The 23862-nt window shown below is 45.0% G+C and overlaps 1 protein-coding gene across 1 annotated transcript in view; it reads right to left on the bottom strand.

Moving 5' to 3' along the window:
• Positions 1 to 23862, bottom strand: part of LOC137375610 (PH and SEC7 domain-containing protein 2-like) — a 198689-nt gene that overhangs the window by 114155 nt on the left and 60672 nt on the right. Inside the window, exons 5-7 of the mRNA XM_068042988.1 lie at positions 20123 to 20226; positions 10988 to 11046; positions 3789 to 3791 (exon numbers count right to left, since the gene is read on the bottom strand). Coding sequence (XP_067899089.1) covers positions 3789 to 3791; positions 10988 to 11046; positions 20123 to 20226 — 166 coding nt within the window. The remainder of the gene's footprint in view (positions 1 to 3788; positions 3792 to 10987; positions 11047 to 20122; positions 20227 to 23862) is intronic.

Genomic DNA, 23862 nt, shown 5'->3' with positions numbered 1-23862 from the left:
GGAAATCAGAAAGGATACAAAGGCAAAAGAAAAGGTTAGTATCTAACATGCAGCTGGTGGAACTTCCCCTAGTGGAGGTTATCAGGCCTATTGGAGCCTACCAGGGAACACCAATGCAATGTCACATACTCCCTGTTGCATGTGGCTCAAAAACGTTACAAAAAAATCAAGTTTACATGAGATTAATGGAAGTATGTGCTAGGGAAATGCAAGACAGCACACAAAGCAGTACAAACTATTCTCTCCCATCCTGCAAAGCATTAAAGATACCCACTCAAAAACAAAAATATGTACGAAAGGCCTGAGGTGCGTAAAGGTTATTTGGCCCATTCGAGCTTGTACTGCAAGTATTCCCAACTACATTTTAAACTCTACTATGCTCTTTTAACTGCACTCATGACTGGAAGATTATTCCAAATGTTAATCACACATTAAAGGAAATACACTTTTCTGAGATTATTGCTGAATTTAATATTCCACAATTTCAACTGACGTCCTCTTGACCTACTAGTCTAACACATCTTAAAGTAATATTCTGGGTTCAACTTAGCTATATATCTTACTATTATATATGAATACTACTATATATGAAGTCCTGTGACATTGATCACAAGTCGTGGGAGTCAGTTGCCAGTGTTCACCAGAGCTGGCGGGCAGCCATAAAGGCGGGGCTAAAGCGTGGCGAGTCGAAGAGACTTAGCAGCTGGCAGGAAAAAAGACAGACGCGCACGGGGCGAGCCAACTGTGTAACAGCCCCGACAAACAAATTTTTCTGCAGCACCTGTGGAAGAGCCTGTCACTCTAGAATTGGCCTTTGTAGCCACTCCTGAGAAGTGTGAAGGGATGCATTTTGGGAGGACTAACAAAGCAAGGGAATATACAATGGGTGGTAGGATCCTAGGAGGTACAGAGGGTCAGAGGGACCTTGGTGTACTTGTCCATAGATCACTGAAGGCAACAGCACAGGTAGATAAGATGGTTAGGAAGGCATATGGGACACTTGCCTTTATTAGTCGAGGCATAGAATATAAGAGCAGGGAGGTTATTATGGAGCTGGATAAAACGCGAGTTCGGCCACAGCTGGAGTACTGTGTATAGTTCTGGTCGCCGCACTATAGGAAGGATGTGATTGCACTGGAGAGGGTACAGAGGAGATTCACCAGGATGTTGCTGGGCTGGAGCATTTCAGCTACGAAGAGAGATTGGATAGGCTAGGATGGTTTTCCTTAGAGCAGAGAAGGCTGAGGGGGGCCCAATTGAGGCATACAAAATTATGAGGGGCATAGATAGGGTAGATAGGAAGAATCTTTTTCCCATAGTGGAGGTGTCAATAACCAGGGAACATATATTTAAGGTAAGGGACAGGAGGTTTAGAGGTGATTTGAGGAAAAAGTGTTTCACCCAGAGGGTGGTTGGAATCAGGAACTCACTGTCTGGAGGGGTGGTAGAGGCAGGAACCCTCACAACATTTAAGAAGTATTTAGATGAGCACTTGAAACGCCATAGCATACAAGGCTACGGGCCAAGTGTCGGAAAATGGGATTAGAATAGATAGGTGCTTGATGGCCGGCACAGACACGATGGGCCGAAGGGCCTGTTTCTGTGCTGTATAACTCTATGACTCTATGACCTCCAGGCGCTTACCCATTGTCTCTCGAGCTAAGGAGGCCAAAGAAGAAGATATATGCTTTTATCCAGTACCACTATAACCTTTTTGACTTTAATATTCCCTAATGTTTCCTCAGAACTCATCTCCATTACCCTTGAGATCATTCCTATTATTCTTTCCTATATCTCAACCAAAACTGCAAATGGAATCCTAAGCATGGTTTGATCAGTGCATTATAACCTGCACAGACTCATACTCTATTGGTCTGGCTATGATGCCAATATTCTACTTGATTGTTTGAAACTGAAAATAACAAGCCTACTGTCATTCCCAGGTCCCTTCCAAAGTCTTCCTGTGCTAAATGTATTCATTCAATGCTCATTTTTTCTCCCAATATGTAATATTTTGCTTTTGTTACTATTAAATTGCTAACTTTCTTCCTAATCACTCTTTTACTGTTCTGTTACTGAAAATGCTTTATTTTTGTGTTTAACATCCTTTGCTATGTTAAACACCAGTGCCCTTTTTGTACCACTAATTTCTTGTAAAATCTGTTTTAACATTATCCTATACTCATCCAAAAGTTATACCCTTCCATTTTTCCTTGAAGTTTTGGACTGATTGTTTTCTTTCCTGTTCTGATTTTGATTTCTCCATTCATCCATTCTCTAGGCTGTTTATTTAGTTTACACATATTTTTTTACTATATACTTATTTTGCATATTTAACTTTATAGCTCTAAAGGTTTTCCATTCTTCCTTCACCAAACTTTCTCTCGGTAAGAAGTCCAACTTTATTTTCTTTTGCTAGCTCTTCATTCTATTAAAGTCAAACAGTCATTGCTGACACTGTCTCCTTTTTAAGTATCAACATTATATCAGTTTACTTTATATGTCCAGTAGCCAATATGTCTTTCATGGCTATTCCCAAGGCCTTGCAAATTTCCTTTCCATTCCCTTCAGCATCTCAGGTTACACTATGGTTACTTATCATCACATGCTTCACCTTTTCCTTGTTATGGATGTCATTCCGATTACTTATAAGAATAAAATCCAGATGTGAGTTTCCTAGTGAGGTATGTGAAATATTACAACAGAAAGCAGTCATACATCACATTTATTGGTTCATATTCTGCTCCAAACATCTATTACAGCATTTCTAGTTTATATTTGATCACATGAAATCACACGTTATTGGTGCTTACACTTATTTCAATCACATAAAATAACTTATCTACACATCAGTCTGTAGCAGTTCTCATTTGTTAACAATGCCCTCTGCCTGCTTTTAGTTCTAACCAAACTGTTCAATTTGCTTTCCACTGAGACATTATTTCAATTTCCTCATCATTACTGTCTTCCTGAACAACCTACAACAAATTAATTTGCATCCTATAGATTAGCAACTTTTCCAGAGTCTTTATGACATCATATTTAATTATTTGTGGCGCAGAAATCGACTAATCACTGAAAACGGGTGAGGGGATTTTGGTACGTGATTAGCATTCACCCGTTCATTGCGTTGCAAGTGGCATGTTACGTTGGTGCTGTTTGCTCTTTTAAATGACTGCTGCATGCAGCCAGTGCTCCTTGCGCTGTTCATTGGTTGCACAATCAGCTGTAGCCTCAAGAGGCAAGCACGACTTATAGGCAGTCTGTACTGCTTCAAGGGAAGGTGCACTGTAGCTGTAAAAAGTGGTGGGAGTTTTTCAAAAGTCACTCTGAACTGTAATACTCTGAGCAATGACTGAACATGTGAGAGAGCAAGCATAAAGGTTTTCAGCTGATGATCTTGGTGAAAGAGGTGAAAAGGAGAGATGTATTGCATCTGCAAGGAGTCAGAGGCCCTCCAACATATGCTCAGAAAGTAGTGGGAACAAGAAGCAGTGCAAGTCAATATCCAAGAGTGTTACTCCAAGAACATGGATACAATGTAAGAAGAAGTTAAAAGATCTGACACAAATTATCAAGGCAAATGAGTTCATCTTTAAATGGCGTATTCCACCAACTACATTATGAACCTCATCCACTGCTCAATCCTTACACCCCCATCACCCAGCAATCAACAATTTCTGTCAATCAGTACTCAACCCTAAAATTAATATGCTTTACTTCACTGTTGCAAGCCCCATACCCACAACTCACACACACTTGCAGCTATTCAATCATGACAACCACACCACCTAAACATATTGCAGGTCACTCACTAACACACTTCCCTCTTCCTTGTAGGAGGAAGTGGTGCATTACAGCAGGCAGCAGCAAAGTACAGGAGGAGGTCTAGTGTGCCTACATGTTTTAAACCCCATGGAGAGACAGTGCTGGCTATCATGGGAAAGGGCATCACTGAGGCCGTGATCATTGGCAGGGCTGGAGGGATAGATGATGAGGATTTTTCTATTCATTCATGTGATGTTGGTGTCGCTGGCTAGGCCAGCATTTATTGTCCATCCCTAATTGCCCTTGAGAAGGTGGTGGTGAGTTGACTTCTTGAACCGCTGCAGTCCATGTGAGGTAGGTACACCCACAGTGCTGTTAGGAAGGGAGTTCCAGCGACAGTGAAGGAACGGTGATATGGTTCCAAGTCAGGATGGTGTGTGACTTGGAGGGGAACTTGCAGGTGGTGGTGTTCCCATGAATTTGCTGCCCTTGTCCTTCAAGGTGGTAGAGGTCATGGGTTTGGAAGGTGCTGTCTAAGGACCTTGGTGCATTGCTGCAGTGCATCATGCAGATGGTGCACACTGCTGCCACTGTGCGTCAGTGGTAAAGGGAGTGAATGGTTGTAGATGGGGTGCCAATCAAGCCAGCTGCTTTGTCCTGGATGGTGTCGAGCTTCTTGAGTGTTGTTGGAGCTGCACCCATCCAGGCAAGTGGAGAGTATTCCATCACACTCCTGACTTGTGCCTTGTAGATGGTGGACAGGCTTTGGGGAGTCAGGAGGTGAGTTACTCGCCGCAGGATTCCTAGCCTCTGACCTGCTCTTGCAGCCACGGTAGCTATATGGCTACTCCAGTTCAGTTTCTGGTCAATGGTCGCCCCTCAGATGTTGGTAGTAGGGGATTCAGCGATGGTAATGCCCATTGAATGTCAAGGGGAGATGGTTAGATTCCCTCTTGTTGGAAATGGTCATTGCCTGGCACTTTTGTGGCGCGAATTTTATTTGCCATTTATCAGCCCAAGCCTGGATATTGTCTAGGTCTTGCTGCATTTCTACATGGACTGATTCAGCATCTGAGGAGTTGCGAATAGTGCTGAACATTGTGCAATCATCAGCGAACATCCCCACTTCTGACCTTATGATTGAAGGAAGGTCATTGATGAAGCAGCTGAAGATGGTTGGGTCTCGGACACTACCCTGAGGAACTCCTGCAGTGATGTCCTGGAGCTGAGATGATTGACCTCCAACAACCACAACCATCTTCCTTTGCGCTAGGTATGACTCCAGCCAGCGGAGGGTTTTCCCCCTGATTCCCATTGACTTCAGTTTTGCTCGGGCTCCTTGATGCCATACTCGGTCAAATGCTGACTTGATGTCAAGGACAGTCACTCTCATCTCACCTCTGGAGTTCAGCTCTTTTGTCCTTGTTTGAACCAAGGCTATAATGAGGTCAGGAGCTGAGTGGCCCTGACGGAACCTAAACTGAGCATCACTAAGCAGGTTATTGTGAAACAAGTGCTACTTGATGGCGCTGTTGATGACACCTTCATTCACTGTACTGATGATTGAGAGTAGACTGATGGAGTGGTAATTGGCCGGGTTGGACTTGTCCTGCATTTTGTGGACAGGACATACCTGAGCAATTTTCCACATTGCCGAGTAGATGCCAGTGTTGTAGCTGTACTGGAACAGCTTGGCTAGGGGCGTGGCAAATTCTGGAGCACAGGTCTTCAGTACTATAGCTGGAATGTCAGGGCCCATAGCCTTTGCAGTATCCAATAGCTGTACACCTAATCTTACTTCTCACATCCCACTTGTCTCTCATCCCACAATCTCTTTCGACTTACAAACTGCACATGGTGTTAGCACACATTTCTCACTTTCTCCTCTCCTATTACCACAAGTGAATTCTTGTCTCTTTTACATTTCAGATAGCCAAGAAATGGAACCTTCCTAGTCAGTGTAGAAAGAGGAAGAAGACAGTGAAGATGGACAGACACCATCACCAGATCTTATAACCGCAACCACCAGGTCAGATCCTGACATTGCACGTATTTTAGTGGCCAGGATAACAGGCATTCACCTGTATGATACACTGCCTGTGGTTGTACATTAGCTGCACATTGAGGGAGTGGAATCCCTTTTGGTTCATGAAGATGGCCAAGTTCACATGGGATACATGCAAGGCAATATGCATGCCGCCAATGTCACCCTGCAGAACAGGGACAGCCGTGCAAATCCTCGTGCTCATTCCGCCTGCTTGTCTTTGGCAAAAAGGAACGATGTGTCTCTGTGTATAGAGGGCCTTACTGACCTCCTTTATGCAGCAGTGTACTGCAAACTGTGAGATGTCATTTATAAAAGTTAAGATCTGTGGTCACCTTGACAGCCACAGGCAATGCTGTCCTTGAGGTTGCAATTGTGGCTGCAGCAGTTGGCAGATTACAGTCATAACCTCTTTTGTGAAGAAAAGACATCTCAAGCATAAGGAATTGCTCCCTAAGGACCCTCAGTGGATATGGTCTTCTGCTAAGGTATTTTACCAAAATGGCAGCATTGGGGAAAAATCAGCATTGCAGACTGATTGATCTCATAATCCGCCTGCCCCGTGTGCTGCTACCGATGTTAGATGCGTGCGTGCAGCCCCTTTATCAAGATGGCATCTGCCACACTTCCCATTGGAAGTGCATTTGCGCATTTCAGACCCCATTTTTGACCATTAAGAGGCCATGTAACACCTAAAATATGGGTGCTACAGAGCCCAATTTCTCCCTTACTGACTCTAATTCCAGGATTTTATTCATATATGAATTTTGAAAATATATAGATCCTACATGAATAGCCAGATAAGTGCAAATTATTATTGTCCTTTTTACATAATACTCCACAGTTACTGTAACGCACCATCATCTGGGAAGGGGTTTAACTCAAAAATAATCAAATCTATTAAAAAATAAAGCCAAAGACTTGCAGGTGATAGGTAAATTGGCCATTGTAAATTGCCCCTAGTGTAGGTAGGTGATAGGGAATAAGGGATTACTGGAGGGTTAGTATAAATGGGTGGCTGTTGGTCAGCACAGACTCGGTGGGCCGAAGGGCCCGTTTCAGTGTTGTATCTCTAAATAAAAAAAATAAATAAAGCTATCAAAGAAATACAGGGCAGAATTTTCCCAGCTGGGTGGAGGTGGGTTCAGGATTGGCAGGGTGGGAAAGTCCCAGAAAAGGACATAAGGTCGGGATCCCGTGATCTCACCCTCTTCCGGCTTGCCCCAAGGCAGATTATGAGTCCAACAGAGACCCCCAGGGGTCCAGCAGAAAGCAATTGAGGTACTTTAAAAGGCAAATAAGAGTCTCTTAAAGCATGGAATCCCTCTTTCCCAACAGCGCACAGGTTAAACACTGTGTCTGCAACTCACTAGGTTGGAGAAGACAAGTGCACAGTGGGAACTTATCATAGAGTGAAACTAACCTGATATGAGCAGCATAAAGGGTGAAACCAGCAAGCCTGTGGTCAACCACAGTGAAAACGTCTGATGACAGAAGCAGTTCTTTCAGCCTAAATTCACTGATTTCACAGGGGCAGCAACTGTGTGCACTGAGGGCAATCTCACCTTATTGCCTGTGAGACTTCCTATGACATCGGGTCTACATATTCTGAAATTGGTTTGACTTCTGAGGAGAAGGTGCAACATGCTGCAGCTCAGCAGGCACAGCAAAAGGGGCAGCAACTCCAGGGGCAGCTGCCTTCTCCACAGTAACATGCAGCTGGACAGAACAGAGGGGATGAACACAGGGCTGCACTTCGAAGGAGGCGATATCCCCAGCAGATGGTCTATAGTCCAAAGGTCAGCTTCCTTAACCTCTCTGAACAGTAGTGCCTCAAAAGACCTCCACCCAAGATGAACAGACGGCCACCCATTGCTCGTGGCTGTCAAGGTGACCACAGCCCTCAATATTTTGGTGTCCAGGTCCTTCCAGGGATCACTTGCTGATATATGTAGGATCTCGGCAATTTGCAGCCCACAACTGCATCAGCCACGTCACCGATGCCTTGTTTGCAAGTGCTTACAACTATATCAACTTTGAGATGGATGAGGCCCATCAAACGTGAAGGGCTGTTGACTTTGCTTCCCTTGCCGGATTTCCACAGATCCAGGGGGTCGTAGACTGCACCCATGCGGCGTTGATGGTGCCATCAGAACAGCCAGGCGTTTTTGTCAATCAGAAGAGCTTCCATTCTCTTAAAGTGCAGCTGGTGTGTGATCACCACAAGAGGATAATGCAATATTCGCCAATTATCCAGGGAACTGCCGTGACTCATTCATCCTTCGGTATTCTCAAGTTCCACAGCTCTTCTCTCCAACAGACAGCCTCAGCAGTGGCTCCTGGGGAACATGGGATACCGCCTCAAGACCTAGCTGATGACCGCACTGAGGGACCCCACCATAAAGGTCCAGGAGAGAGGTACAACCGGCGCCATATTACCACCATGGCTACAATAGAGCAAGCCACTGGCGTGCTCAAAATTGGTTCTGCTGCTTTGACTGATCTGGAGGTGCCCTTCAATCTGCCCCAACAAGGGTATCCCATACTGGAGTGGGCTGCTGTGGCTTGCACAACATGGCAGTGCAGAGAGAACTGGAGCTGACACCAGAGCGCCCGACATCCTCGGAACAGGAGGAGAACGAGGATGAGGAGGAGGAGGACCATCATGAAGTGCCACAGACTTGCCTGTCAGCGAAACCCATAATGTCCTCGTTCAGGAATGCTTGAGTTGAGAATTGTGCTTGCAGCATTGAAAGATTCCCGTCATAACCCCTGTGCAACGCAACCCTCCCCGCCACCTCTAACATGAGCAAACCTCCTCCTTACGGACACTGAGCCACCCATCACATTCACAGTCTGACCTCCTCATCAAGGCAGCTTATGCCGTTCATTGGAATTAAACTTCTTTGTTATTCTTTCCTGAGATGTGGGCATCACTGGTTAGACCAGTATTTATTGCCCATCCCTAATTGCCCTAGAGAAGGTGGTTGTGAGCTGCCTTCTTGAACTGCTGCAGTCCATGTGGGGTAGGTACACCCACAGTGCTGTTAGGAAGGGTCACTGGGGGATCCAGCAAAGTAGAGGCCGTGACAATAATTTGTTCACAAAAACTCATTCTTTCATTCAAATAAAGAGCACCAATGGAGCACTAACCACGTTATAAGCACCCAAATGATTCCCTTTGTACAACTAAGACCTTCTCCTTGTATGTTTTGTATTACTTCTACGTGGTGCTACCCCTGTAGCTTCAGCAGAGCTAGACGCAGGCTACTCGTTCCCCCAGTCTGACACAAGATGCCCATGGCAGACATCCTCTGGGTTTTGGAGCCTATGAGGGTCCTGCCAAAGACTGCCCCACCTGCACCTGTGCAGGGGCAGACTCTGTCATCGGGGCAGGATGTGGCATGTGTGGCTCAGTCTAGGGTGGGGGGAAGGCAAAAGCCTTGAAGCGGGGTGCCTTGAGAACAACCCCACTGCAATCAGCCCTTTCTCCATCTTCCCTCTCAGGGCCCACCTGCATCTGCCTACTATCCAAGAGGAAGAGAGCACTTGGCTGCATGTGTGCATGGCATCTAACCATGAAGATGGTGCTTTGACTGATGTTGTGCAAACTGGCAGCAATAGTGTGCAGACCATTGATGTAGGCCACTGTGCACTCGGTGGCCAGCTGCATCTGCCTCTCCATGAGGTTGGCCACTCTTTCAATGAAGGTGGTTATCAGTGCAAATGCTTGAAACATGATGGCACTCATGCTAGAGATGAACTCCTCCATTTTCTGTGCAAGGGTGCACACTGCCTCTGGAAATTCTGATAAATACACACACATTTCCCGTTGCTGCTCCACAAGTACCCTTTTAGTGTATGACCCCCGAGGCTTAGCATCCATGTCCAGCTGAGCAGACCTCAGAGTAGAGTATCTGACAAGGACTTTCCACTGCTGTGGCTGTTTCCAGCACCTGCTCCAGTTCACATATGATGTGCTCCTCACCATGTGCCACCCTATCTATCTGAGAAGCTGGACCCACCAAGGTGCGTGTATCTACGCTAGTAAAGGGCACGCACGAGACATGTAACGTGCATTGTCAGAGTGCTGGTCTTCCTTTGAGGACTCCTCGAGCTCATCCCTCACATCCTCCACCAGCACCATCAATGCTCCTGCGAGAGATGAAAGACATGAGTTAGTGCTGAACCTAAGTGAAATAAGGTTCCAAGTCAGCATAGTGCAGACGATGACATTTAATGTACATCAATTCAACAAGAGTGCCAGGTGGCAGTGTGATTGCCAATACTGTCACCAGGTCTCTACGCCACCCTCATCTCTCCATTGGCAATGGCCTATACCGCTGCTACCCTGCTGATCTCCAGGGTTTCCTCCTCTGTTGAGATCAAGGTGACCATGACTGCAGCTTCACTCACCTTGCTGGACCTCATGAGAGTATTGAACCTTTTCTGTCACTGGATCCAGGTCCTCGGCACCATACTTCAGGTACTGACAGCCTCAACAACTTGAAGCTATGTCTGCTTAGTGTGGCAAGTTGGCTTCCTCCTGCTGTCCTCATGGAAGAGGACTTCTATCCATGTCCTCACAACTTGAAGCATCACCTCCACGGACAGGTCCATGAACCAGGAGGCAGCCTTTCCATGTCTTCCATCCATGCTTCAGCTCTTTCCTCCCTCACACTGGATTATTTTTCCTGCCATTGTGAGACCTGCCAAGGTCCCTTTAAATAAAGATCCTTCATTGCTGCTTTAGTCGTGTCATCCCACCCACTCTCCCTGCGCACAAATCGGAGTTGGGTTCCTGACCCAAAAATGGCCTTGCGTTGCCGGCAGGGACTAAACTGAGAAGATTCCTCCCACAATTTAATTTGTGTTGGAACTCATAAATGTGTTGATTCTCATTCTGAAGTTATATTTAAAAAACATCAATGATGAGCTGTGAAGAAAATAGTCATGCATAAATTTAAAAAATATTTTAATGCACAAAATAAGACTTCATCAAATAAAAATGATAATTTGTAATTATCACCTGATAAATGATTAATGTGGTCATTTTATTTTAATTATGATATTTGGTTTATTTCCCTATTTTGAAATTAAAATGTAGTTACATTCATAATTTTTACTCTTCCAAAGGGTGCTCATCACATCCATAAAATAACTAAATGTACTTACATGCCCATGAAGGTCTGTGTTCAAAAGCATTAGTGCACAGGTTAGTGTATGGACCCCATCTGAAAAAGAAAACTTGATCATTATTACTTTCAATTGTACACATTGAAATACAATAATATAATGCAAACTTTCCAGTCCTGATGCAGAATTGAGATCAAGGGCCATAGATCGGAACGGTGCGGGCGTGATTTCAAAATCGCATTCCTGGAGGTCGTCTTGGGATCCCGACGGCACCAAGACAGAGAGTAATTTTGAAAGGGTCAGCAGGGTTGTGGGGGGGGAGGGGGTGGGGGCCGAGTGGGAAATCCGTTCACTGCCAATTAATGGCCTCTTAAGCTCCTTAAGGAGCTTGTTAAGGGGTCTGCTTGGTGCAGAATTAAATTTTTAATCTTTACTACCCAAATAGTATGGTGCATGTTAGTGCACAGCTGTCAAGTTCGCTGTAGGGCCAAATAAAGTTTATTAGTCTTTATCATGAGACTGTTTCCTAATGTACCTTCTTGTGCCGGTGCTAGCGCTGGACCTTCATTTTTCCTTCTGGACCACTTCTATGCCCGGGATTGCTGTTAGCCCAGTAAGGAGCTGCCTGCTCTCTTTGGCAAGGCAGTGGTAGCCCCCAACATGGCTGCAGCCTGCCTTGGCCGCTGGAACAATGGAAGGCAACTCCCACCTCCTGGAGGCGTGAAGCACCACTAATTGGGCACTGAGCTCACCTCCTGCCCAATTACGGCATATGCATTTAAAAATGGCATCGCGAGAGCGGCGCAGTGGAGGTGCAGGATCGGCTTCCCAACCCAATTTGAAAATTCAGCCCCAAGTCACAGCGTGGGACGTGCTCAAAGGTTTTGGTAATATACAACTTTGTGCTGTATTCCAAAGTAATTGTGATTGTGATCTCAGTGGCATGGTCTTCAAAAATCAACGCTTAGAGAATATTGATCTCATATAGAGGCAATGGAGATGGTTTCTGTGCAAGTGGTTGAGATGATGGAGAAGCTAGAGGAGTTCACTACCTGCATTTGCAACACACTTCAGAAGTTTCCACTCAAACTACACAGCATCCTAGAGAGACTGACAATCCAGTAGATTTCTGCAGCAACAAGGTGCTAGGAGGACATAATAAGGACACTGGAGGCTGCTGTAGTGGCAGTTACCTCTGTTTCAATTGATACATTGAAGGTCAGCTGGAACACTACACTTGCACAGACCTTTCAAGATGTGCATGATACTGTTTGGCCCATTATGGTACTGACCAGCACTATCTCGGAGCTTATGTCCATCAACAGTGGAGAGGCCATGCTGAGTGTACACCATCTGGATCTAGGGTTTTATATTCTTCTCGGTTTTTTTAGTTTTCAATTACTTTTCCCCTTTCTATTAATATTCTTGTTAAGCTCATCCTCTTGTGAAATGCCTATTTCATTATCTTTTTCTGTGAAAACATTTAAGAAGTATTTAGATGAGCACTTGAAACGTCATAGCATACAAGGCTACAGGCCAAGTGCTGGAAAATGGGATTAGAATAGTTAGGTGCTTGATGGCTAGCACGGACACGATAGGCCGAAGGGCCTGTTTCTGTGCTGTATAACTCTATGACTCTAAATAGTTATTCAATACCATGTCTCTGTCATTATAAGTTCATCTTACTCATCCTTTAGTGGGCCAATGTATACTTTAATGTTCTTTTTGTTATTTATGTGTCAATAGTATACTTTATTATTTCTTTTTATATGTCTTGAAGATTCAATTTTGTAATTTTTCTTTGCCTTCCTGATTTTTTTAAACTTTTCTCCTAAGTTCCTCGCATTCTATTTTGTCCTCTCCTTTAGTATCTAAGTACTTACTATATATGTCTTTTTCTTTGGATACAATTTTCCCTTTGGTTCTTTATTTACCCACAGTGCCCCATAATTAGCTTGTTTGTTCTTGGCTTTTAATGGAATACATTTCTCTTGAACTCCATTGATTGCCCTTTTAAAGATTTCTCACTATTTTTCTGTCTTAATGGGCGGAGTTTTCCCAGCCCCATGGAGACGATTGGAGGTGGGACCAGGAGCAAATTGTGAAAGTCGTATGTTGGGTCAGCTCCTTGCCGGGTTCCCACCTTCAAGCTATCTTGCTGGAGGTGGGTTCTAAGCGGCAGTTGCTACCAGCTCGACAGCAGCAGGTAGCCAATTAGGGTCAATTAAGGACCCACTTAGGCCCAAGGTCTAGATGCCGGTGGAATTGTCCCTGCATAGGACTGGCCTCCCACTGAGCAACTGGGAGGCAGCCTCCTGGAAGTAGGCCAGAGGGCCATCGGTCCCTCATCTCACTGGCCTCATTATTAACCCAGATGAATGCCTAGGATGGAGCCTGGACCAAGACCATTCCTGTTTTCCCTCCACACTGATGGCACTAAAAGCTACGGGCCTTCTGTATTTTCAAATCTTAGACAGGTACCTCAGCAGTGCCCACCTCTCCTGGTGGGGTCGCCCACCTCTCCTGGTGGGATCTCCCACCTCGGCAACACCTGCACCATCCTTAATCGGACAACGAATGCAAAAGCAACCTCTTAATTGGCTGCCTCACGGAAGATTCTCCCTTTCAGCACACCTCTGACTCTTACAAGGAGGGGACCCGGAAATGCTTCTGACGCCTGAAATATTTCAAAGTGCAGAAGATTCCGCCCTTTGTTATTCAAGATTGCCTCCAAGTTTATCTTCTTTAGTTCTACCCTCATTCCTCGTAATTTGCTCTTTTCCAATCTATTTCCAATCAAATCTTTGTCTTTGTCTTACTTATGGCACTTTTGGTGTGAATCTTGAATCTTACTATCCTGTGATCATTACAACTAATATGCACACCTACTCTTACTTCTCCTCTCTGTTCTGGTTGAATACCCATTACAAAATCCAGCAGTGATTATTTTCTTGTTGGACTTCTTACATACTAAGTGATAAAGGAGTCCTGTACACACTATAAAAACTCAATTACCTTTTGTCCTTTTGATACTTCTTCTTGCCAGTTTACAACAAAAACTTGCATTTATATAGTTCCTTTAATATAATATATACCAAGGCACTTCACAGGAGAATTATAAAGCTAAATTTTATGAGCATAGTTGAACTCTTCCATGATTATTATTCTATGCCTGCTACTTGCCTACATATTCTTCCCCCAATTCCCTTCCACTATTTGGTGGTCTGTAGTATATCCCGGTTAGGATGATGGATCCGTTCTTGTCTTTTAACTCAATCCTTACGGATTCTGAATCTATCTTACTGATAGTTTCATTGTTTTTTTTTTCCACTGCTGTTATACTATAGAACATAGAGAACATAGAACAGTACAGCACAGTACAGGCCCTTCGGCCCACGATGTTGTGTCGAACCTTTAACCTATTCTAAGATCAAACTAACTACCTACCCTTCATTCTACTATCATCGATGTACCTATCCAAGAGTCGCTTAAATGCCCCTAACGTATCTGCTTCTACTACCACCGCTGGCAGCGCATTCCACACACCCACCACTCTCTGTGTAAAGAACCTACCTCTGACATCTCCCCGAAACCTTCCTCCAATCACCTTAAAATTATGCCCCCTGGTGATAGCCCTTTCCACCCTGGGAAAAAGTCTCTGACTATCCACTCTATCTATGCCTCTCATCATCTTGTACCCCTCTATCAAGTCACCTCTCATCCTTCTTCGCTCCAATGAGAAAAGCCCTAGCTCCCTCAATCTTTCTTCGTAGGACATGCCCTCCAGTCCAGGCAGCATCCTGGTAAATCTCCTCTGCACCCTCTCTAAAGCTTCCACATCCTTCCTATAATGAGGCGACCAGAACTGAACACAATATTCCAAGTGTGGTCGAACCAGGGCCTTATAAAGCTGCAGCATAACCTCGCGGCTCTAAAACTCAATTCCCCTGTTAATGAAAGCCAACACACCATACTCCTTCTTAACAACCCTATCAACTTGGGTGGCAACTTTGAGCGATCTATGGACATGGACCCCAAGATCCCTCTGTTCCTCCACACTACCAAGAATCCTGTCTTTAAGCCTGTATTCCGCATTCAAATTCGACCTTCCAAAATGAATCACTTCACACTTTTCCAGGTTGAACTCCATCTGCCACTTCTCAGCCCAGCTCTGCATCCTGTCAATGTCCCGTTGCAACCTACAACAGCCTTCCACACTATCCACAACTCCAGCAACCTTCGTGTCATCGGCAAACTTGCTAACCCAGCTTTCCACTTCCTCATCCAAGTCATTTATAAAAATCACGAAGAGCAGAGGTCCCAGAACAGATCCTTGTGGAACACCACTGGTCACTGAGCTCCATGCTGAATACTTTCCATCTACTACCACCCTCTGACTTCTATGGGCTAGCCAATTTTGTATCCAGACAGCCAAATTTCCCTGAATCCCATGCCTCCTTACTTTCTGAATGAGCCTACCATGGGGAACCTTATCAAACGCCTTGCTAAAATCCATATACACCACATCCACTGCTCTTCCTTCATCAATATGTTTTGTCACATCTTCAAAGAATTCAATAAGGCTTGTGAGGAATGACCTGCCCCTCACAAAGCCATGCTGACTGTCTCTAATCAAACCATGCTTTTCCAAGTAATCATAAATCCTGTCTCTCAGAATCCTCTCCAATAATTTGCCCACTACTGACGTAAGACTGACTGGTCTATAATTCCCAGGGTTATCCCTATTCCCTTTCTTGAACAAGGGAACAACATTTGCCACCCTCCAATCATCCGGTCCTACTCCAGTGGACAGTGAAGATGCAAAGATCATCGCCAAAGGCGCAGCAATCTCTTCCCTCACTTCCCGTAATATCCTTGGGTATATCCCGTCTGGCCCCGAGGACTTACCTGTCCTCATATCATTCAAAATTTCCAGCACATCCTCCCTCTTAACCTCAACCTGTTCGAGCATATCAGCCTGTTCCACGCTGTCCTCACAGACGACCAGGTCCCTCTCACTAGTGAATACTGAAGCAAAGTATTCATTTAGGACCTCCCCTACCTCCTCCGACTCCAGGCACAAGTTCCCTCCACTATCCCTGATCGGCCCTACCCTCACTCTGGCCATCCTCTTGTTTATCTATCTTTAACTAGTATAGCTACTACACTTCTCTCCCTTCCATTCTTAACAAAAACACTCTCTGCACTAATGCTTTGTCTTTCAGCACACCATCAGCACACTCTCTTTGCCTTTGCTCCATGACCTCCTTGTCAGTTAACCTCTCCGGTCCTCTGTCCGATCACACACCTTCCCTTTTGTTCTCTTCACCCTCCCCCCCCCACCCCCCACCCGCTGCTTTACTTGTTTAACCTTTGCCAGTTCTGATGAAAGGTCACCGACCTGAAACGTTAACTCTGGTTCTCTCTCCACAGATGCTGCCAAACCTGCTCTTTCCAGCACTTGCTGTTTTTATCCTATTTCTATTCTGTTTCGCAGATTCTCCTAGCTCTATGCACACAGCACAAAACATTTTTTTCCATTCACATTCTTACATATATAAATATCATACAAGTGGAGTGGTGACTTTATATCATTAGGAATTTTTAATTGTAACATTTTGGATTAATATAGAACATAGAACATAGAACATACAGCACAGAACAGGCCCTTCGGCCCACAATGTTGTGCCGATCCTTTGTCCTCTGTCAAGGACAATTTAATCTATACCCCATCATTCTCCTTTATCCATATACCTATCCAAAAGCCTTTTGAAAGTCCCTAAAGTTTCTGACTCAACAACTTCCCCGGGCAAGGCATTCCATGCCTCGACCACTCTCTGGGTAAAGAACCTTCCCCTGACATCCCCCTTATATCTCCCACCCTTCACCTTAAATTTATGACCCCTTGTAACGCTTTGCTCCACCCGGGGAAAAAGTTTCTGACTGTCTACCCTATCTATTCCCCTGATCATCTTATAAACCTCTATCATGTCACCCCTCATCCTTCTCCTTTCTAATGAGAAGAGGCCTAGAATGTTCAGCCTTTCCTCGTAAGACTTATTCTCCATTCCAGGCAACATCCTGGTAAATCTCCTCTGCACCCTCTCCAAGGCTTCCACATCCTTCCTAAAATGAGGCGACCAGAACTGCACACAGTACTCCAAATGAGGCCTTACCAAGGTCCTGTACAGCTGCATCATCACCTCACGGCTCTTAAATTCAATCCCTCTGCTAATGAACGCTAACACCCCATAGGCCTTCTTCACAGCCCTATCCACTTGAGTTGCAACTTTCAATGATCTATGCACATAGACCCCAAGGTCTCTCTGCTCCTCCACATGCCCAAGAACCCTACCGTTAACCCAGTATTTTGCATTCATGTTTGTCCTTCCAAAATGGACGACCTCACACTTTTCAGGGTTAAACTCCATCTGCCACTTTTCAGCCCAGCACTGCAACCTATCCAAGTCCCTTTGCAGACGACAATAGCCCTCCTCGGTATCCACAACTCCACCAACCTTTGTATCATCTGCAAATTTACTGACCCACCCTTCGACTTCCTCATCCAAGTCGTTAATAAAAATCACAAACAGGAGAGGACCCAGAACTGATCCCTGCGGCACGCCACTGGTAACTGGGCTCCAGGCTGAGTATTTACCATCTAAGACCACTCTCTGCCTTCTATCAGTTAGCCAATTCTTAATCCAACTGGCCACATTCCCCACTATCCCATGCCTCCTGACTTTCTCCATAAGTCTACCATGGGGGACCTTATCAAATGCCTTACTAAAATCCATGTACACCACATCCACTGGTTTACCCTCATCCACTTGCTTGGTCACCTGCTCAAAGAATTCAATCAGGCTTGTGAGGCAAGACCTACCCCTCACAAAACCGTGCTGACTGTCCCGAATCAAGCAGTGTCTTTCCAGATGCTCAGAAATCCTATCCCTCAGCACCTTTTCCATCAACTTGCCTACCACCGAAGTAAGACTAACTGGCCTGTAATTCCCAGGGTTGTTCCTATTCCCTTTCTTGAACAGGGGCACAACATTTGCCACCCTCCAATCACCTGGTACCACCCCCGTCAGCAGAGAAGATGAAAAGATCATTGCCAGCGGCTCTGCAATTTCATCCCTTGCTTCCCATAACATCCTTGGATATACCCCGTCAGGCCCGGGAGACTTGTCTATCTTCAAGTTATTCAAAAACCCCAACACATCTTCCCTCCTAACGAGCACTTCCTCGAGCTTACCAGTCTGTTTCACACCGTCCTCTTCAGTAATACACCCCTTCTCATTCGTAAATACCGAAGAGAAGTACTCATTCAAAACCTCACTTATCTCTTCCGGCTCAACACACAGTCTCCCGCTATTGTCCTTGACCGGACCTATGGTCCCCCTAGTCATCCTCATATTTCTGACATACGCGTAAAAGGCCTTGGGGTTTTCTTTTATCCTACCCGCCAAGCATTTTTCATGCCCTCTCTTAGCTCTCCTAATCCCTTTCCTCAGATCCTTCCTGGCCATCTTGTATCCCTCCAGAGCTATGCCTGTGCCCTTTTTCCTCAACTTTATATACGCATCCTTCTTCTTCCTAACAAGACTCTCAACCTCTCTTGTCAACCACGGTTCCCTCACATGACCATCCCTTCCCTGTCTGACAGGGACATGCTTATCAATGGCCCCTACTATCTGCTCCTTGAAAAAGTTCCACATTTCGACCGTGCCCTTCCCTGCCAGCATATGCTCCCAACTTATGCTCCTCAGTTCCTGCCTGACAGCATCATATCTACCCTTCCCCCAATTGTAAACCTTGCCCTGTTGCACATACCTATCCCTCTCCATTACCACAGTGAATGCTACAGAATTGTGATCACTATCTCCAAAGTGCTCGCCCACCAACAGCTCTATCACTTGCCCTGGTTCATTACCTAGTACCAAATCCAATATTGCCTCCCCTCTGGTCGGGCAGTCTACATACTGAGTCAGAAAAGCTTCCTGGACATACTGCACAAACACTACCCCATCCAAACTATTCGATCTAAAGAGTTGCCAATCAATATTTGGGAAGTTGAAATCCCCCATAATTACTACCCTGTGACTTCTGCTCCTTTCCAAAATCTGTTTCCCAATCTGCTCTTCCACCTCCCTGCTGCTATTGGGGGGCCTATAGAAAACTCCCATCAAGGTGACTGCTCCTTTCCTGTTCCTGACCTCAACCCACAGTGCCTCAGTCGGCAGATCCTCCTCGAAAATTCTTTCAGCAGTTGTTACACTATTTCTAACTAACAATGCCACCCCCCCACCTCTTTTACCACCATTCCTAATCTTATGAAAACATCTATAACCAGGTACCTCCAAAAACCATTCCTCCCCCTCACCTATCCACGTTTCAGTGATGGCCACAACATCGTAGTCCCAAGTGCCCATCCACGCCTTCAATTCACTCACCTTATTCCTGATGCTTCTTGCGTTGAAGTATACGCACTTTAACCCTTCTCCGTGCCCATCTGTCCTCTGTGACAGTGCTACCTTCCCCAATACCTCACTACACTCTTTGTCTTTCTGAGTGGACCCACTGGTCCCTGGATTACAAGTCCGGTTCCCATCCCCCTCCCAAACTAGTTTAAACCCTCCCGAACAGTACTAGCAAACCTCCCTCCCAGGATATTGGTGCCCCTCTGGTTCAGATGCAGCCCGTCCTGTTTGAACAGGTCCCATCTTCCCCAGAAGGCAGTCCAATTATCCAAGAACTGGAAGCCCTCCCTCCTACACCATTCCTGCAGCCACGTGTTCAGCTGTGCTCTCTCCCTATTCCTAGCCTCACTATCACGTGGCGCCGGCAACAAACCAGAGATAACAACTCTGTCCGTCCGAGCTTTCAGCTTCCAGCCTAACTCCCTAAACTCACTTCTAACATCTGTGCCACCCTTCCTTCCTACGTCGTTGGTGATTGCTTTCATTGTGTACACTAAAATGATTTATCAGAATCTGTCACAAAGATATAACTACAATCAATATAAACAAGTACCTTTAAATACATTTTTCTCTTTTCTGAGATCTGTACCAATAACTTATGTACAATAATGAACAATTTATGTATATTAGCACTCTTTAATTGCATTAATACATGGCTGGTGTAAGCGATTTACACCTGTGACTATTTCTATACCTTCAGAGTCAGAATTGCATTGGCAGTATCTCTTAGAAAAATGGATCAGAACTCTCTCTCGCTCCTGTGTTTCACCCATCAGTGGGAAAGCTTTCAAAAATCTCCTAGTGGAAAAAGGGAACAGAAGAACTGTTTAGCGATTAATCAAAAAAAGTAGATACTTGTGTTAGTTCAGGAGGTCTGAAAATACATGTTTGCTTGTAAAGATTATTGTAAGGACAATTTCAATGCTACAACCCTGGTTTTCTCATGGGTATACACTATTTGCACACAAATGGATTGCAGAAGTTGCTGAAATTTCCCTAAATTGTGGTGATACAAAGTAAATTGTGCAGCTGCCTAAAAAAGGGACATGCTAAAACTAAACAAGTTGATCAGTGCAACAACCATATCCATTTTACTTAAAATTGGTAATGTAAATCTATGATACAATGCGACTTTACATTTCCAATTTTAAGTAATACAAATAAAACTAGAGTAGAAGTGCTGGGACTTTCCACCAATGCTCATACTCAATTTGCATATTGAAATTTGCCTTTGGTTCAAAGATCACCGTGAAAGGAAGGGACAGCAGGAGGGAAACCTGTTTATTTCCCTTCATTTAAACCCTGACTATCCCCTGGTGGATTGTTCTCCTCACCTACCCAAAAAAAGCTGCTGGCTTTTATTATTTGTAAACAAAAAGGTGTGAAAAGTAGTAAACTTGAAGCATAAAATTATATTTAAAGATAAAGTAATATTCAAAGGCTGTGTACAGCAGTGTGTTTTGCAAAATACGAGAGCTGCAATATTTGTGCATACCTGAGCAGGACACATGGTAAATACATGTTTCTTGTTTGTTTGTTCTCAGGCTATGGGCAAGGTTGTTAAACTGGTACTTTTATTGCCTCTGATCAGAAGTGTCAAAAGTTAGAAAAATGAACCAGCAAAACAAACACGAGCTAAGAAAAAAAAGGTAATTTCCTTTGCCCCACTCTTGTTTATCCCTTCACTTTGTGTTTTGATGGTTGCTAATATGCCATTCATACCTCATGCAGACACATCTTGTGTTTCTTGTCTCATTACCATTTCCTTTGGCTTTGTATCAGGAAACCTTTTGTCATTTAATATGTCCTGCCCTCCACCCTATCACAGACCTTCCCTTTTGTTCTTCTTATCCCCTTGCCCCTTTCACTTGCTCAAAACCTGTTACATTTCTAACTTTTGACAGCTCTGATGAAAGGTCACAGACCTGAAATGTTAACTCTATTTTTCTCTTCACAGATGCTGCTTGATCTACTGAGTATTTCCAGCATTTTCTGTTTTTGTTTCCGATTTCCAGCATCTGCAGTATTTTGCTTTTGCACTTTTATTACCTCGCCTTATTTTCCCTGACAAGGAGTTGTTGGGCCTTGTCCTTGAACCCCTGCAGTGTATGTACTGATGATGTTCAGTAGCGAATTGCAGTGATAATGAAGGAATGGCAGCATATTTCCAACTCAAGATGGGGTGTAACTCAGAGATGATGTTTCCATGATCTTGCTGTTCTTATCCGTTTGCTTTAGTCATTCTTTTGGATGTCTGACAATACCAGCATTTATCAACCATCCCTAGATGCCCTTCAGAAGGTGATAGCGAGCTTTCTTGAACTGCTGCAGTCTGTGTGATGAAGATGCTGCCACAATGCCATTAGATAGGGAGTTCCAGGATTTTTACCTAAGGATGATGAAGGAATGGCAAAATATGTCCAAATTATGTCCCTCCAATCAGGTTTCCGCCTCTGCAACAGTACCGAAACAGCTCTTATCAAAGTCACAAATGTCATCCTATGCGACTGCAACAAAGGTAAACTTTTCCTCCTCACCCTTCTCGGCCTGTATACAGCCTTTGACACAGTTGACTACACCATCCTCCTCCAATGCCTCTCCACTGTCTTCCAACTGGGTGGGACTGCTCTCACCTGGTTTCATTCTTATCTATCTAATTGTATCCAGAGTATCACTTGCAATGGTTTCTCTTCCTGCTCCCACAGTGTTATCTCTGATGTCCCTCTTGGCTCCCTCCTATTTCTCATTTACATGGTGTCCCTCAGCGACATCATCCGATAGCTAGGGAATGGAGTATGGAGTTGGAGCTGAAAACAATAGCTTCAGTCTTCCCAATATTTAATTGGAGGAAATTTCTGCTCATCCAGTACTGGATGTTGGATAGGCAGTCTGAGAATTTAGCAACAGTAGAGGAATTGAGAGAGGTGTTGGTGATGTAGAGCTGGGTGTCATCAGCGTACATGTGAAAACTAACGCTGTGTTTTCAGATGATGTCGCTAAGGGACACCATGTAAATGAGAAATAGGAGGGAGCCAAGAGGGACATCAGAGATAACACTGCGGGAGCAGGAAGAGAAACCATTGCTAGTGATACTCTGGATACAATTAAATAGATAAGAATGAAACCAGGTGCGAGCAGGCCCACACAGCTGGATTCCCACAGCTACCTCGACTACACTTCTTCACACCCTACCTCCTGTAAGGACTCCATTCCATTCTCCCAGTTTCTCCGTCTCCGACGCATCTGCTCTGATGATGCTACCTTCCATGACGGTGCTTCTGATATGACCTTCTTTTTCCTCAACCGAGGATTTCCCCCCTCTGTGGTTGACAGGGCCCTCAACCGTGTCCGGCCCATTTCCCGCACCTCTACCCTCACCCCTTCCCCTCCCTCCCAGAACTGTGACAGGGTTCCCCTTGTCCTCACTTTCCACCCCATCAGCCTCCATATCCAAAGGATCATCCTCCGCCATTTCCGCCACTTCCAGCGTGATGCCACTACCAAACGCATCTTCCCCTCCCTTCCCCTGTCAGCATTCCGAAGGGATCGTTCCCTCCGCGACACCCTGGTCCACTCCTCCATTACCCCCACCACCTCGTCCCCGTCCCATGGCACCTTCCACTGCAATCGCAGGAGGTGTAATACCTGCCTATTTACCTCCTCTCTCCTCACTATCCCAAACACTCCTTTCAGGTGAAGCAGCGATTTACTTGTACTTCTTTCAATGTCGTATAGTGTATTTGCTGCTCACAATGTGGTCTCCTCTACATTGGGGAGACCAAGCGCAGACTGGGTGACCGCTTTGCGAAACATCACCGCTCAGTCCGCAAGCAGGACCCTGAGCTTTCGGTTGCTTGCCATTTCAACACTGCCCCCTGCTCTCATGCTCACATCTCTGTCCTGGGATTGCTGCAGTGTTCCAGTGAACATCAACGCAAGCTCGAGGAACAGCATCTCATCTACCGATTAGGCACACTACAGCCTGCCGGACTGAACATTGAGTTCAATAATTTCAGAGCATGACAGCCCCCCATTTTACTTTCATTTTTAGTTATTTTTTCTTTTTTCCTTTTTTACCATCTTTTTTTTGCATTTAGTTCATTTCATCTTAGTTTGTTCAGTTTGCTTACCCACTGTTTTTTTTCAGGTTTGCACTTGCTGCTGTTCAATATTCAGTCCGTTAACACCTAATCTGTACTAATGCTTTGTCTTTCAACACACCATTAACATATTGTTTGCCTTTGCTCCATGACCTTTTGGTCAGCTATGTGGCCTTGTCCAATCTACACCTTCTCCTTTGTTATCTCTTGCCCCACCCCCACCTCACTTGCTTATAACCTGTGACTTTTCTAATATTTGTCAGTTCCGAAGAAGGGTCACTGACCCGAAACGTTAACTCTGCTTCTCTTTTCACAGATGCTGCCAGACCTGCTG

This window comes from Heterodontus francisci, chromosome 12, assembly GCF_036365525.1.
Source record: "Heterodontus francisci isolate sHetFra1 chromosome 12, sHetFra1.hap1, whole genome shotgun sequence".
Classification (NCBI taxonomy): Eukaryota; Metazoa; Chordata; class Chondrichthyes; order Heterodontiformes; family Heterodontidae; genus Heterodontus; species Heterodontus francisci.
Note: the sequence above shows the minus strand (reverse complement) of the source record. Positions and strands in the feature narration are given on the sequence as shown.